This window comes from Macaca nemestrina, chromosome 1, assembly GCF_043159975.1.
Source record: "Macaca nemestrina isolate mMacNem1 chromosome 1, mMacNem.hap1, whole genome shotgun sequence".
Classification (NCBI taxonomy): Eukaryota; Metazoa; Chordata; class Mammalia; order Primates; family Cercopithecidae; genus Macaca; species Macaca nemestrina.
In genome coordinates this window covers 198392381-198408872 of record NC_092125.1, presented here as the reverse complement: position 1 = coordinate 198408872, position 16492 = coordinate 198392381, and the positions used below count along the sequence as shown (strand labels likewise).

At 39.9% G+C, this 16492-nt stretch overlaps 1 protein-coding gene across 7 annotated transcripts in view; it reads right to left on the bottom strand.

Annotated features, from left to right (window-relative positions):
• The window catches only part of LOC105494698 (KIAA0319 like), a 128492-nt gene that overhangs the window by 72756 nt on the left and 39244 nt on the right, over positions 1-16492 (bottom strand). For 6 of the 7 annotated variants that reach the window (XR_011623189.1, XR_011623188.1, XM_071096132.1 and 3 more), the window contains exon 3: positions 1501-2024. The exons of the other annotated variant lie outside the window; for it this stretch is intronic. Coding sequence is in view for 4 of the 6 variants with exons in the window: in XM_071096132.1 (XP_070952233.1) it covers positions 1501-2024 (524 nt within the window). In the remaining 2 variants the exon portion in view is untranslated. The remainder of the gene's footprint in view (positions 1-1500; positions 2025-16492) is intronic. 7 annotated transcript variants of the gene reach the window in all.

The following is a 16492-nucleotide window of genomic DNA, read 5'->3' as shown; positions in this document are numbered from 1 at the left end:
CAGCACTCTGTATTTACCCTCTCGTTACCCGTATCAAGCTTATAATTATTTAATTATTAGAAATGTAATATTCCTTGCCAGAGTATAAGCCTTGTTATGGCAGAAATCATATTCATCTTATTTATTGTAATATCCTGAGTACCCAGCTTAGTATAGTACCTTGCAAGTAAATGCACAATGACTATGACTGAGCCTTTACAGACACTGTGGCTCTGTCCAGAATGGATTTTTACCATCATTAACCCCGTCCCAGTACAATCCTACACATCCTTCCAGAAATGTTAAAAATCTCTAAGAAGTCTTACCTGCACATACACACCACTTGCCTGCTCAAGTGAATCACTTCTTTGTGTTCTTACTGTATTGTGTACATAAGTATGTTAAAGGAATAATTACACACCACTGTAATACCTATCTTCATGTATCAGTCTCCACTAGATTATAAACTCCCTGAGGGCATGAACCATTCTTATTCACCTTTGTATCTCTAAGGCTTAGAAAAGTACCTGACATTGACAGTAGGTATCCATAAATGTTTATGGGCATATTAAATCTAGGATTGTTCTATAATATTTCACTAAAAAGTTTTTTTCTTATTATTAAATCTGGGTTCCAATTCTAGCTATGATGCATGATCACTGGCAAATTGTTTAACCTCCCTGGGCCTCAGTTTTCTCACCAGGTAAACAGGGCTAATAATACCTACTTGGAAATATTGCTATGAAAATTAAACAAAATGACACAGTGCAACAATTAGTACACAGAGTGCCTGGCATGTGGTAGCCCACTCTGGCTTCAACTTGATAGAGACAACTAGGACAAAACAAATACGAAAATAAGTCACAGCAATCAAGGAAGACTGAGCAGAGAATGAGTCATTCCTTTTAATCATTTTCTCAAGGAGATCAACAATGAAGAAACATAATAAACAGAATAAACTCTACTGGTGGTAGCTCCCTTGGCATATACAGCTTGGTGAGAATTCACTTCAGAGACCTCTTGGCTAATGGCCACATCCTGCTCCACAGCCCAGCAGGTCAGATCTTCATCTGTGGTACCAGGCATGGTTAATTCTGACTGGAATAAATACTACCTCATAAAGAATGTGTTTACAGCCGAGAGATGGAGGAGGAGAACTTGACTGTAACCACATCAATCAACTGTTTTGCAATCTGGCAGAAAACACTGCAGAATGGCTGGTGGATACTAACAGCCACACAACTATACTTACCTGTAGCCAAGAACCAGCTTAGACTAGATAATGAGCAGCTTTCTGCATTTACCAAAACAATGGTCAGACCTACATAGAATGAACATCTCTAGGGTCAAATTACCCTTCGTACATCTGGGCAGCACCAACGAAGCTGACACCAAGCAGCTTTATATATACACTCCTCAGCCTATGAGTACTGCCCGCAAGCATCAGCTTCATTGTTCATGTATACCAAATATAAGAGCAGATTTAACCATTTCTCTGCTCCTTATTCATAGCATGCTTACCTCTGCAGAGCCACTGGTAGTCAGACCACCTAATTCGCTGGAGTCATTCACTTTAGAATGCTGTGTCACTATAGGTGTAACTACTTCACTGGGACTACCTCTCTTCTGAAGCTTCCTGATTAAGCTCTGCTGGTCACTGGAAGATACAGCAGGTCTGAGTGCAGCTCTGGGTGGGCTGTGCCTCCAAGATGCCCAGTTCCAACCTAGCCCCAGAAGATGTGGTACATCATCTTCAGGTAGAAAGCCCAAATCATCTGCAGTGTGGAATTTTTTTAAAAACACCAGCATGGAATTGGAGGAGTGTGTCCTAAAAGCCCGGCAGCTCTGGGGCCTGCTGCAGTCTGCCTGAATGCACATCCCTTCTAGCCACCAAAAGACATGGCAGGCAGAGTCCTGGCAGCAGGCAGCCCAACATGACTGGAGAGAGGGGGTTCCTTCAAGAAGCCAGAGGTGATTTTCTCCCCCAGATCTCAGGCCAACTCCAAATTGTGTCTTCCCCTGCTGGCACCTGCTCTCACTGGCATCTAAAAACAAAGAATGAAAACATTTTCAGATGAAATAAAAACAGAGACTAGTGCTCCATAAAGAGCCCTGAGTACTAACATTTGAGGCTATTTCGAAGACAAGTTTTTAAGAGGGTGAGAAAGCCATCTAGTGAGTGGAGCAAAGGAAGTGAAAGAGAGTGTTTTTTGTCTTCGGATATTTTAGGTTCTAGAAATACTGCTCCACATTCATTAATGGTTCTCTTTCTCAATGAGTTCCTGCCATGGAGACCCTTTACACAGAATTTCAGTTCATAAACAGGAAAAAAAAAAAAAAGAGGTATTCTGATGGAAGCATATGCAGGGAAGTGGCAAGTCGGGAGGAAAGGGGCAGAGTCCCAATACCTGATGATCTCCCACTGACCTCCAAGGTATTTCTCAGGGACAGTGTGAGAACTGTGGGACCAGAAGAACAGGCAGCTGAACAAGTGGAATATTTTCCCCAGCAAATTGCCAGCAACACAGACTGAGTACTCTGAACCTCATGCAGGTTATAGGCACATTCATTCTTTAACCAATCATTTGCCAAAGTCAAATGGTTTTGCATATCATAGTATCAGCCAGAGTAGTAGTCAAGATTACCAAAAATTTTAAACACGAGAGCAATTCTGCTAGAAAGAACTTCCTAATGACAAGTCATGTCATGATAAGAAATAATGGAACATAAGCACAACAGTGACATGCTATGGGTAACCTAGATAATATAGTCCAAAATTCTGGCTAATGCTGCTTATGGATAAACTTTGGACTGTTTTAATTATTTCAGGTATGGCATTGATTTTTCTGAAATAGTATCTCACCTCTGTTTTCTTAGATGAAGTCAAAACTTGTTCTAAATGAAAGTGATTATGTGAGTTCATTTTAAAGTACTGGCTCTATAGGTGTCTATTACCAGTTATTGTCAGGAATATATAGAAACAGAGCCAGGGTGAGGCAAGAGAGGTGCCTCAGGCACAACATTTAAGGAGGTGCTCACTTTCAGAGTCATTCCAGTGCAGGGTTGGCTCACAGGACCTTCATAGTGAGTGTCTCTTTAAATTCTGCGCTCTGGGCACCTCTCTCCTTACCCTAGTCCTGGGCCTGGGGTTATAACATAAAATATATGTTAAAATTACATAGAAAAAATATGCAATAGAATCAAAACACTGAAGATATGGATAATCATGTCTGCATGTACACACAACTGAAAAGAGCTCTAACGAAAGCAACTGACAATCAGCCAAAGCCAATCTGACGCCCACAGAACACTTACTAAATATCCAACAGACTAAATGTGGAAACTAATCAACTGAAAGAGAAAAGGAAGATAAAGGCAAGCTTCTAGACTATTGAGTCAGGAGCACTATGGAAGCCAGCACTGGCACCAACCTACCACCAGACCAGGCAATTTAGAAGGCCACAGAAAACAGAACTTCCTTTAAAAAAGATGAAGAAATAGCAACCACGAAAAAAAAAAATTAAGCTACCAAGAGATACAGAAATACCCCCTCATTTTTATTCACCTTTCCACACAGGCACCAATAGTAAGAATCTTGGTAATAGCTAACTGAGTGAATAGACTTTGTTGAAATCAAATTGTTAGATCAGTAACTACTATTTTTTACCTTTATATCAACTTTCCCTCATTCTTCTCATAATAATTTTCTCATACTTAAGAGGTCAACACAGATGAAAACTATCTGTACTTTTTTGTAAGTTGATATATTATTTAATTTTTAAAAATGCAATGCAACTTCCACTTCTGCTCTTGAAGAAGGAATTGCTATGGGGCTTGCCTTCCTACCATGAGTAACTAGAAAACTAGACAAAATATATAAAGCTACTGTTTTTAGACACTGGACAACATACAGTGCAGGCCTGTGATCGCTGAGAGAAAGGAAACAAACCAGGTGAGCTCTATGAATCCCTTGGCTTTCTGCTGGAGGCATGCTCCAGACTGTGGCACAGGTGAGGAGAAGGCAAGCATAATAGGACAGCTGCTAAATTGGGTGGACAGAGTTCAGGGTGACTGGTAGCTAGAATGTTTTAACAAAGTACCAGAAAGGAGGAAGCTACACAGTGAAAGAGCTCCAGAAATCTGAACAGTAGTCACCTTCAGTTTTGGCTGAACACTGATTTACCAAGGTATAGGTTGAAATTGCATAAGGGAAATTAGAAAATATTTTGAACTGAATGAAAATAACACAATATATAAAAATTTGTGAGATGCAGTTAAAGCAATGTCTAGAGGGACATTCATAATTTTAAATGCTTATTTCATAGAAGAAAAGTCTATAAAATCAATGATTTAGAGAGACACATGGAGAAAATGACATGTGATGACAGAGGCAGAGACTGGAGTAATACAGCTGCAAGCCAAGGAAAGCCAAGGATTGACAGAGACCACTAGAAGCTAGGGGGAGGCAAGGAAGGAATTCTACCTCCAGTCTCCAAAGATATCAACCCTTCTAACACCTTGATTTTGGATTTCTAGCCTCCAGAACTATTAGCATACACAGGGTTCTCTGCTTTTATCTGGGAGACAGTTCAGGAGACAAATGGCCCAGATCCAGGGACCACTGACATCTGGGGATGTGGCTGTGGCCTGTACCCAGGTTGAACGGGGATACCCTAATACACTTAACAGGATGTGTACAGCCATGTGATGCTGGAAACTATGGGAATCTTATGTCTGTGGGCTTCTCTCTTTCAAACCAAAACTAATCATCCAACTGCAGCAAGGAGTAGAGCCTGGATGGAGGCGTCAGAATTGCGTCAGGTACCTCTGCAGTCCCAGAGAACTGGTTTGAAACAAAGATCTTAACTCTAAAGCAAAATACCTGACATTCTGCAAGAGCAAACAAAAAGCATCATGATAGAAAGAGGCCTGGATTGAGAGGGAGGAGGCTCCACAGAGACGCAGTGCTATAAATGCAAAGAATGTGGGAAAGTACAATTTGAATACAACTCTTCCTCTTTTTAGCCACCAGAGCAATCATACTAGTGAGAAACCACATAAATATAAAGAATGTGGAATAGTCTTTATGAGCAGACTATCCCACTATCACCCCTTTCAAATCATCATAAACTCACATAGGCGAGCAACTTTATAGATGTATTGAATGTGGCAAATTCCTCAAGCACTCAACATTTACTAATCATCAGAGAATTTATTCTAGAGAGAAATACCATAAATGCAATAAATGTGAAAAAGCTTTCAGAAAAAAACTGTCCTTTCTTTTTTTTTTTGAGACGGAGTCTCGCTTTGTCGCCCAGGCTGGAGTGCAGTGGCACGATCTCGGCTCATTGCAAGCTCCGCCTCCTGGGTTCAGGCCATTCTCCTGCCTCAGCCTCCGAGTAGCTGGGACTACAGGCACGCACCACCACGCCAGGCTAATTTTTTGTATTTTTAGTAGAGACGGGGTTTCACCGTGTTAGCCAGGATGGTCTCGATCTCCTGATCTTGTGATCTGCCTGCCTCGGCCTCCCAAAGTGCTGGGATTACAGGCGTGAGCCACTGCGCCTGGCTTTTTTTTTTTTTTTTTTTTTTTTGAGAGGGAGTCTCTGTCACTGCAGAGCAAGGCGTGAGCCACCACGCGTAGCCAAAACTGTCCTTTCAAGTCATCAGAGAATTCATACAGTCAGGAACTCTACAAACATGACTGTGGGAAACTTTGTTCAGAAGGCAGTCCTTACTCATCAGGAGAGAAAACACAGTAGAGATAAGCCTTTTAGAAACACACATTTATTTATTTAGAGACAGGGTCCCGTTCTATTGCCCAGGCTGGAGTGCAGTGGCACATCACAGCTCAGTGCAGCCTTGACCTTCGGGCTCAAGCGATCCTCCTGCCTCAGCCTCCCAAGATGCTAGGACTACAGGTGAGCATCACCATGTCTAGCTAATTTTTTTAACGTTTTGTCAGAGATGGGGTCTCCCTGTGTTGCCCAGGCTGCTCTTGAACTCCTAGGCTCAAGCAATCCCCGGACCTTCGCTTCCCAAAGTGTTGGGATTACAGGTGTGAGTCACCACGCCTGGCTGAGAAAAGCCTTTTAAATGTAAGGAATGTGGGAAAGCTTTCAGAGATAACTCAACTGTGTTGGAGCAGCAGAAAAACCATCTTTGTGAAAAAGTACATTGGTGTAATAAATACAGAAAAGCCTTTAGTAACAGTTTGACTCTTATTAGTCATCAAAGATTTCACACAGGAGAGAAACTCTATCACCATATTAAATGTGAAATATTTCTCAGGTATAGAAAGATGTGCTGGGCAAATCTCCTTTGCTGGGCATCAGAAAACTCATAGTGGAAATAAACCCTATCAGGACAATGACTGTAGGAAAGCCTTTACAAAGAGCTCAACTCTTACTGCACATCAAGGAATTCATACTGGGGGGAAAACAACAAAAAACAAAAAACCTTTCACTATAAGAAATATGGGAAAGCTTTCAGGTAGAGCCAAGGCCTTGCTGAAAATCAGAAAATCCATCTTATGAATGTAAGGAATGTGGGAAGCTTTTTCCCAAAGTTCAGCCCTTAAACAACATAAGAAAATTTATAACAAAGTAATCAAGCCAGGCATGGTGGCTCATGCCTATAATACCAGGACTTTGGTAAGATGAGGTGGGAGGACTACTTGAGCCCAGGAGTTCAAGCCCAGACTGGGCAACACAGTGAGACCCCATCTCTATAAAAGATAAAAATTAAAAATTTTAAAAAGAATGAGTCATGAAATGTAGTTAGTGTGGTAAACATGCAAAAGTAGTTTATTTCTTCTGACATCAAAGAGGAGATATTTAATAAGTGCACCTCTATCTAGAAACCTTCTCACTTGTAAGAATGTTCACCATAATATGGTTTCTATTAGTGAAATAGCTGAAGAATCTAAATGTCTGTCAATATGGAAATAGTTACTATAGAATACTATGTACCATTTGAAAGAAATGGCATAGAATTTTATATAGTCATAGAAATATCCCCCTTGATGACTTAAGTGAAAAACACAAGTTGCAGAAAATCTATATATTATGTTCTTATTTATATTTTTAACAATGAAGCTATTTTTGTTTGTCTACATATATTACCTGGATTCAAAAAGATCTAAGCCAGGTGTGGTGGCTCATGCCTGTAATCTCAGCACTTTGGGAGGCTGAGGTGGATGGATCACTTGAGGTTAGGAGTTCAAGACCAGCCTGTCCAACATGGTAAAACTCCGTCTCTACCAAAAATACAAAAAGTAGCCAGGTGTGGTGGTGCACATCTGTAATCCCAGCTACTCAGGAGGTTGAGGCAGGAGAATTGCTGGAAACGGGAGGGGGAGGTTGCAGTGAGCCAAGATCATGCCACTGCACTCCAGCCTGGGCAACAGAGCAAGACTCTGTCTCGAAAAAATAAATAAAATAAAATAAAAAGATCTGGAAAAATAAAAGACAAACTTTGACCAAAAAAAAAAAAAAATTCAATGATCTTTGCTTCCATCATAAAATCTGGGAAAAAAAAGAGTAAAGTAAACCCCAAAGTAAGTAAAGGAAAGAAATGATAAAGATAAGAGTAATCAAACGAAAAACAATAGAGAAAAATCAATGAAACAAAAATCTGGTTGTTCAAAAGATCAGTAAAGCTGATAAAGCTCTAGTCCGACTGACCACAGGAAAAAAAAAGGAGCGGTCAAGTTACCAGAATCAAGAATGAAAGAAGGGGCCAGGTGCAGTGGCTCATGCCTGTCATCCCAGCCTTTGGGAGGCCAAGGCAGGCAGATCACTTGAGGTCAGGAGTTCAAGACGAGCCTGGCCAATATGGTGAAACCCCACCTCTACTAAAAATACAAAAATTAACTGGGCATGGTGGTGTGTGCCTGTAATTCCAGCTACTTGGGAGGCTGAGGCAGGAGAATCGCTTGAACCCAGGAGGTGGAGGTTGCAGTAAGCCGAGATCACACCACTGTACTCCAGCCTGGGTAACAGGATGAGACTCCATCTCAAAAAAAAAAAAAAGAATGAAAGAAGGGATATTACTACAGATTCAATAAACCAGGGGGCATATAGACCAGGGATCAATTTAGACTGCTGCCTGTTTTTGTAAATAAATTTTTTATTGGAACTCATTTATGTATGTGTTATCTATAGTTGCCTTTGCTCTACCATGGCAGAGTTAAGTAGTTGTAATACAACTTACAGCCCACAAAGCCTAAAATATTTACTATCTGGCCCTTTAAGAAAAAGCTTGCCAACCTCTAGTCTAAGAGAATGTACCTTTGTTTGATTCACTATTTACTACTGAGTAGAGCCTAAATTTAGATGTTAATGTATAGAATATTGATGTTATAAATGATTTTGATTTATATATATATATATCATATACATATATATATTTTTTTCTGTCCTGTATAAAATATAACCTCTGGATGCACATGATGGCTCACTCCCATACACTTTGGAAAGCTGAGACAGGAGAATTGTTTGAGCTCAGAAGTTTGAGACCAGCCCGGGCAACATAGCAAGACCTCGTCTTTACCAAAAACTTAAAAAATCAGCCAGGTGTGGCGGTGTGCACTTGCAGTCCCAGCTACTCAGGAGGCTGAGGCAACAGGATTGCTTGAGCTTGGGAGATACTGGCTGCATTAAGCTATGATGATGCCATCACACTCCAGCCTGGGAGACAGTAAGATCCTGTCTCAAAAAAATAAAACAAAACAAAAATAATATACATAACTTCCAATGTCTTAGTTTCAGTGCTCTGTAAGATATTAATATTTCACTTCTAATTTACAAACTTATTTCATCATTCTTTTCCTGACTGACAACATAAATTTGTGTTTCTCAAAAGCAGTTTTATTGCCCACTGATTCCCTCATTCATGAGTTAAATCTCGGACAAACATTTCCTTTATATTTGTGAGAGTGATGTCTTTAACATTTTGAAATTTATATACTCAAACACACAAGGTTCACATTCACTTACAGAGGCCACAAAACATAGGAGAATTCCCAAATTTCAGGGAAAGAAAGATTTTTAAAATATATTTAGTTCAATTCCCATCTGGAGCTAAAATCCCCTCTAAAACAATTCAAAGTATTTTCCAGTCTTTTAAATTACCTCCTGTAGTTGAGAATTCATTAACAAGGCAGGCCATTCTACCTTTGTATATTCTATTCTATTAGTTCTTCCTGGGGTAATGGTTAGGTGAATTATGGCATAGCAACTTAACAACTATCATCAAAAGATCATTATAAAGACCAGGTAGCAAGATGGAAAATTGTTTACAATGTAACCCTAAGAGTAAAAAGCTAAATATAAAAGTGCACACATAGTCGGGTTAACAACCAAAATGTCTATAAATGGGCAAGAGATGAAAGTAAACATATACGAAATCAACAGACATTTACTGTGTTAGAAAGTATGATTGATGCTAGGGATAAAAAACACTTACAGGCCGGGCGCGGTGGCTCAAGCCTGTAATCCCAGCACTTCGGGAGGCCGAGACGGGCGGATCACAAGGTCAGGAGATCAAGACCATCCTGGCTAACAAGGTGAAACCCCGTCTCTACTAAAAAAATACAAAAAATTAGCCAGGCGTGGTGGCGGGCGCCTGTAGTCCCAGCTACTTGGGAGGCTGAGGCAGGAGAACGGCGTGAACCCGAGAGGCGGAGCTTGCAGTGAGCTGAGATCGCAAGACCCAGTGGCATTCTGTTTTCTCTCTTCTTACCGATAAGGATGAGGGACACATGACACTCATTGGCTCAAAATAAAGGGATGGAGGAAAGTCTACCAAGCAAATGGAAAACCAAAAAAAGTAGGAGTTGCAATCCTAATTTCAGACAAAACAGATATTTTAAACCAACAAAGATCAAAAAAGACAAAGAAAGGCATTACAAAATGGTAAAGGGTTCAATTCAACAAGAAAACCTAACCAACCTAAATATCTATGGACTCAACACAGGAGCACCCAGATTCATAGAGCAAGTTCTTAGCAACCTACAAAGAAACGTAGACTCCCACACAATAATAGTGGAAGAAGTAAACACTCCACTGATAGTATTAGACAGATCATTGAGGCAGAAAATTAATAAAGATATTCAGGACCTGACCTCAACATTGGATCAAAGGGATCCAACAGACCTCTACAGAACTCTTCAACCAAAAACAAGAGAATATACATTCCTCTCATAGACAAATGGCATACTCTAAAATTGACCACATAATTGGATATAAAATAATCCTCAGCAAATGCAAAAGAACCAAAATTAAGGCCAGGCGTGGTGGCTCACACCTGTAATCCCAACACTTTGGGAGGCCGAGGAGGGCAGATCACCTGAGGTCAGGAGTTCGAGGCCAGCCTGGCCAACATGGTGAAACCCTGTCTCTATTAAAAATACAAAATTAGCCGGGCATGGTGGCACACACCTGTAATCCCAGCTACTCGGGAGGCTGAGACAGGAGAATTCCTTGAACCTGGGAGGCAGAGGTTGCAGTGAGCCGAGATTGTGCCATTGCACTCCAGCCTGGGCAAAAAGAGTGAAACTCCGTCTCCAAAAAAAAAAAAAAAAAAAAAAAAAGGAAAGAACCAAAATTATACCAAACACCCTCTTAGACCACAACACAATGAAAACACTCTTAGACCACAACACAATGAAAACAGAAGTCAAAACTAAGAAAATCACTCAAAACCATGCAATTACATGAAAATTAAACAACATGCTCCTGAATGACTTTTGGGTAAATAATGAAATTAAGGCAGAAATCAAGAAGTTATTTGAAACTAATGAGAACAAAGATACAACATACCAGAATCTTTGGGACACAGCTAAGGCAGTGTTAAAAGGGAAGTTCATAGCACTAAATACCCACATCAAAAGGTTAGAAAGATCTCAAATTAATAACCTAACATCACAACTGAAGAGAAGCAAGAACAAATCAAACCCAAACCTAGTAGAAGACAAGAAATAACCAAAATTGGAGCTGAATTGAAGGAAACCAAGACACAAAAAAAACATTCAAAAGATCAACAAATCCAGGAGTTGGTTTTTTGAAAAATTTAATAAGATAGGCCACTAACTAATAAAGAAGAAAAAGAGAGGATATCCAAATAAACACAATTAGAAATGATGAAGAGGATGTTATCACTGACCCCACAGAAATAAAAATAACCATCAGAAGCTACTATGAACACTTCTATGCATACAAACTAGAAAACCTGGAAGAGATGGATAAATTCCTGGACACATACACCCTCCCAAGATTGAACCAAGAAGAAACTGATTCGCTGAACAGACCAATAATGAGCTCTAAAACTGAATCAGTAATAAATAGCCTACCAACCAAAAAAAGCCCAAGACCAGATGGATTCACAGCTGAATTCTACGAGACGTACAAAGAAGAGCTGGTACCTTCCTACTAAAACTATTCCAAAAAATTGAAGAGGAGGAACTTCTCCCCAGCTCAATCTATGAGGCCAGCATCATCCTGATACCAAAACTGGGCAAAGACACAACTAAGAAAGAAAACCTCAGGCCAATATCCTTGGTGAATATCAATGCAAAAATCCTCAACAAAATACTTGCAAACTGAATCCAGCAGCACATCAAAAAGCTATTCCACCACAATCAAGTGGGCTTCATCCCCAGGAAGCAAGTTTGGGTCAACATACACAAATCAATAAATGTGATTCATCACATAAAAAGAACTAAAGACAAAAACCACATGATTATCTCAATAGGTACAGAAAAGGCTTTCTATAAAATTCAGCATCCCTTCATGTTAAAAACTCTCAATAAACTAGATATGGAAGGAACATAACTCAAAGTAATAAGAACCATTTATGACAAACCCACAACCAACAAACATCATACTGAATGGGCAAAAGCTGGAAGTATTCCCTTTGAAAACCAGCACAAGACCAGGATTCCCTCTTTTACCAATCTTATTCAACACAGTATTAGAAATCCTAGCCATAGCAATCAGGCAAGAGAAAGAAAGGGCATCCAGGGAGGAGAGGAAGTCCAACTATTCCTGTTTGCATTCAACATGATTCTATATCTAGAAAACCCCATAGTCTTGGCCCAAAAGCTCCTTCAACTGATAAACAACTTCAGCAAAGTTTCAGGAGACAAAATCAGTGTACAAAAATCACTAGCATTCCTACACACCAACAACACCCAAGCCAAGAGCCAAATCAGGAAGGCAATCCCATTTGCAATTGCCACAAAAAGAATAAAATACCTAGGAATACATGTATTCCAGAGAGAGAGGAGAAAGATCTCTACAATGAAAATTATAAAACACTGCTGAAAAAAATCAAAGAAGACACAAATAAATGTAAAAACATGCCATGCTCATGAACAGGAAGAATCAATATCATTAAAATGGTCATACTAGCCAAATCTATTTACAGACTCAATGCCATTCCTATCAAACTATCAATGACATTCTTCACAGAACTAGAAAAAAAAAACTATTTTAAAATTCATTATGGAACCAAAAAAGAGCCCAAATAGCCCAGACAATGCTAAGCCAAAAGACCAGTGCTGGTGGCACCAGGTTACCCGACTTCTAACTATACTACAGGGCTACAGCAACCAAAACAGCATGGTAATGGTACAAAAATTGGCACATAGACCAATGGAACAAAATAGAGAGGCCAGAAACAAAGCCAGAAACAAAGCCACACACCTACGAACATCTAAGTTTTGACAAAGCTGACAAAAACAAGCAATAAGGAAAAGACAGCTTACTCAATAAATGGTGCTAGGATAACTGGCTAGCCATATGCAAAAGATTAAAGCTGGACCCCTTCCTTATACCATACGCAAAAATCAAATCAAGATGGATTAAAGACCTAAATGTAAAACCCAAAACTATAAAAACCCTGGAAGACAATGACAACCTAGGCAATACTGCCCTAGGAACATAGAAACAAAGATTTCATGACAAAGACACCAAAAGCAATCACGACAAAAGCCAAAATTGAGAAATGGGATCTAATTAAACTTAAGAGCTTCTGTACAGCAAAAGAAACTATCAACAGAGTAAAGAAACAATCTACAGAATGGGAGAAAATATTTGCAAACTATGCATCTAACAAAAGTCTAATATCCAGCATTTATAAGGAACTTAAACAAATTTACAAGAAAAAAACCACCTCAATAAAAAGTGGGCAAAGGACATGAACACACACTTTTCAAAAGAAGACATAAAGGCAACCAACAAGAATATTTTAAAACGTTCAATATCACTGATCATTAGAGAAATGCAAATCAAAACCACAGTGAGATACTATCTCACACCAGTCAGAATGGCTATTATCAAAAAGCCAAAAAATAACAGATGCTGGCAAGATTGCGGAGAAAAGGAACATTTATACACTGGTGGGAGTATAAATTAGTTCAACCATTGTGGAAAGCAGTATGCAATTCCTCAAAGAACTAAAAGCAGAACTACCATCAGCTCAACAATCCTATTACTGGGTACACACCCAAAGGAACAGAAATCGTTCTACCATAAGACACATGCATGTGAATGTTCATTACAGCACTATTCACAATAGCAAAGACATGGAATCAACCTAAATGTTCATCAATGACAGATTGGATAAAGAAAATGTGGTACAAATGCAACACGGAATACTATGCAGCCATAAAAAAAAGAGATCATATCTTTTGCAGGAACACGGATAGACCTGGAGGCTATTATCTTTAGCAAACTACGCAGGAACAGAAAACCAAATACTCCATGTTCTCACTTATAAGTGGGAGCTAAATGATGAGAACTCAAGAACACAAAGAAGGGAATAACAGACTCTGGAATCTACTTGAGGGTAGAGGGTGAGAGGAGGGAGAGGAGCAGGAAAAAATAACTATTGGGTACTAGGCTTAATACCTAGGTGATGAAATAATCTGTATAACAAACCCCTGTGACATGAGTTTACTTATATAACAAACCTTCAGATGTGCCCCGAACCTAAAATAAAAGTTAAAAAATTGGCCGGGCAGTGGCTCACGCCTGTAATCCCAGCATTTTGGGAGGCCGAGGCGGGCAGATTACTTGAGGTTAGGAGTTTGAGACCAGCCTGGCCAACATGGTGAAACCTTGTCTCTACTAAAAACACAAAAATTAGCCGGGCATGGTGGTGGGCACCTGTAATCCCAGCTACTCGGGAGGCTGAGGCAGGAGAATTGCTTGAACCCAGGAGGCAGAGGTTGCAGTGAACCATGATCGTGCCATTGCACTCCAGTCCGGGTGACAGAGCAAAAAAAAAAAAAAAAAAAAAAAAGGCTTGCTTGCTCAAATTCTCCTTACAGTTTGACTAATGTCAGAGGATGATGAGTTATGGGGCTATTTCTTACTTAAAATGAATTATGTGGCATATTTGGTATAGCCCATCTGAATGCCCTAAAATTATCTCCATTTAACAGATAGACAGGTATAAACCAGGCAAATCTGGTGTCCTTGGGAACGTGAAATTTTGAGAGGAAAATAAATCAATACAGGTAGGAGGTAGAAACTAGAATACTCAAACAAAGGCCCAGAGGCTTAGAAAGAACATGCTAAGAATTAAAAGTGATTGTAAGCTATATCTGTTTTTAAAAAATAAAAGTGATTCAGCACAGTGAACTATAGTTTTTTTTCCCCCCTATATAACTTCAACCATATGATGGCTTCTAATTCTATATAAACTTCCACTGCTCTCAAATGTGGATCCACATTTCCAGCCCAGGCTGCTTCCCTGCTGCCTTTCAGTGACAATTAAAACACCCTAATTCTTTATCTTCCTGTTACAAGAAATAAAAGTAAAACCACTTAACAGAGCAGACCTTGATTATACGGTGCTTAGGAGACCTTCCTGAACCTCACACAGTGGCCTTCAAAATTCTGTGTAGCATGGCCTGACCTCTGTCTCCAGACTCATCTCTTATCAGTCTCCAGACCAGGATCTATGTGCTCAAACCAGACCAGTGAAAAGATATCTTTTCAAAGTTCTTTTAAAGAAGAACTTTGCTCTCTCTTTCTTCCCATAGGAAACTAAAACTATGAGCATAGATGAGATTATTCAGGAAAAGAAAGAGAAGATATGTTTCAGATTCATCTTCGTATCTGTCCTTATGCAGCGCCAATTCTAGAGTCCATCACTTCAACTTCTCCAGTACTGATATTCTCCATTCCTTTGCCCTAGCTATCTGGGAAAACGGCAATCATGGATGAATCTGTTCTGAGAGCTGGGAAAAAAGATAATCCAACCTCACAGACTGATCTCACCCTAATGGTCTCCATTCTTATCAGCAGTGGGCTTCCTGGCTATTCTGCGAGTTTCTACCTTCATTATTTATTTCATTTCCTACAGTAGTCACCCTCAAATCTTTTTTTTTTTTTTTTTTTTTTTTTTTTTTGAGACGGAGTCTCACTCTGTCACGCAGGCTGGAGTGCAGTGGCACAATCTTGGCTCACTGCAACCTCTGCCACCCAGGTTCAAGCGATTCTTCTGCCTCAGCCTCCCAAGCAGCTGGGACTACAGGCGTGCGCCACCACACCTGGCTAATTTTTATATTTTTAGTAGAGATGGGGTTTCACCATATCGGCCAGGCTGGTCTCAAACTCCTGAACTCATGATCCGCCCGCCTCAGCCTCCCACAGTGCTAGGATTATAGGCGTGAGCCACTGTACCCAGCCTCTTTTTTTTCCTTTAAGACAGGGTCTCATCCTATCATGGTGCAATCACAGCTCAATGCAGCCTCAAACTCCTAGGTTCAATCCTCCCACTTTAGCCTCCCAAATATCTGGGTCTACACATGTGTGCCACTACACCCAGTTATTTTTTTATGTTTTTATTTTTTTGTAGAGATGAGGTCTCACTATGTTGCCTAGGCTGGTCTTGAACTCCTGCCCTCTAGTGGTTCTCCGGCCTCAAGCATGAGCAACCTCAATGAACTCCATTCTTTCCAAAATTGAAGCAACCCTACTTCCCTCCTAGCTATCATCCTTATCTTCTTATTCATTCATCCATTCAGCAAGTATTTTTGAGCACCTGCTGCATGCTGGGCATTACTTTGGTAGAGTTTATAACTTAGATGGGGGAGACAGAGATTAAAAGACAATAAATATATAGGATTGGAAACTAATATAAATGCTCTGAAGAAAAGAAATTCAGCCTATATAAAATAAAGGTAGCTAAACTTGGAATTTTATTGTACAAATAAACTAGCACCATGTGACACAATATCAAAAATATTCACGGCATAATGTTTGAGTTAGAAAATAATTGGAAACAGCTTAAACAGTCATCAGGTGATAACTGGTTAAATAAACCATAGAAGGCTGGGCGCAGTGGCTGACTCCTATAATCCCAGCACTTTGGGAGGCTGAGGCAGGTGGATCATTTGAGGTCAGGAGTTCAAGACCAGCTTGGCCAACATAGGGAAACTCCGTCTCTACTAAAAATACAAAAAGTTAGCTGGGCATGGTGGTGCATGCCTGTAATCCCA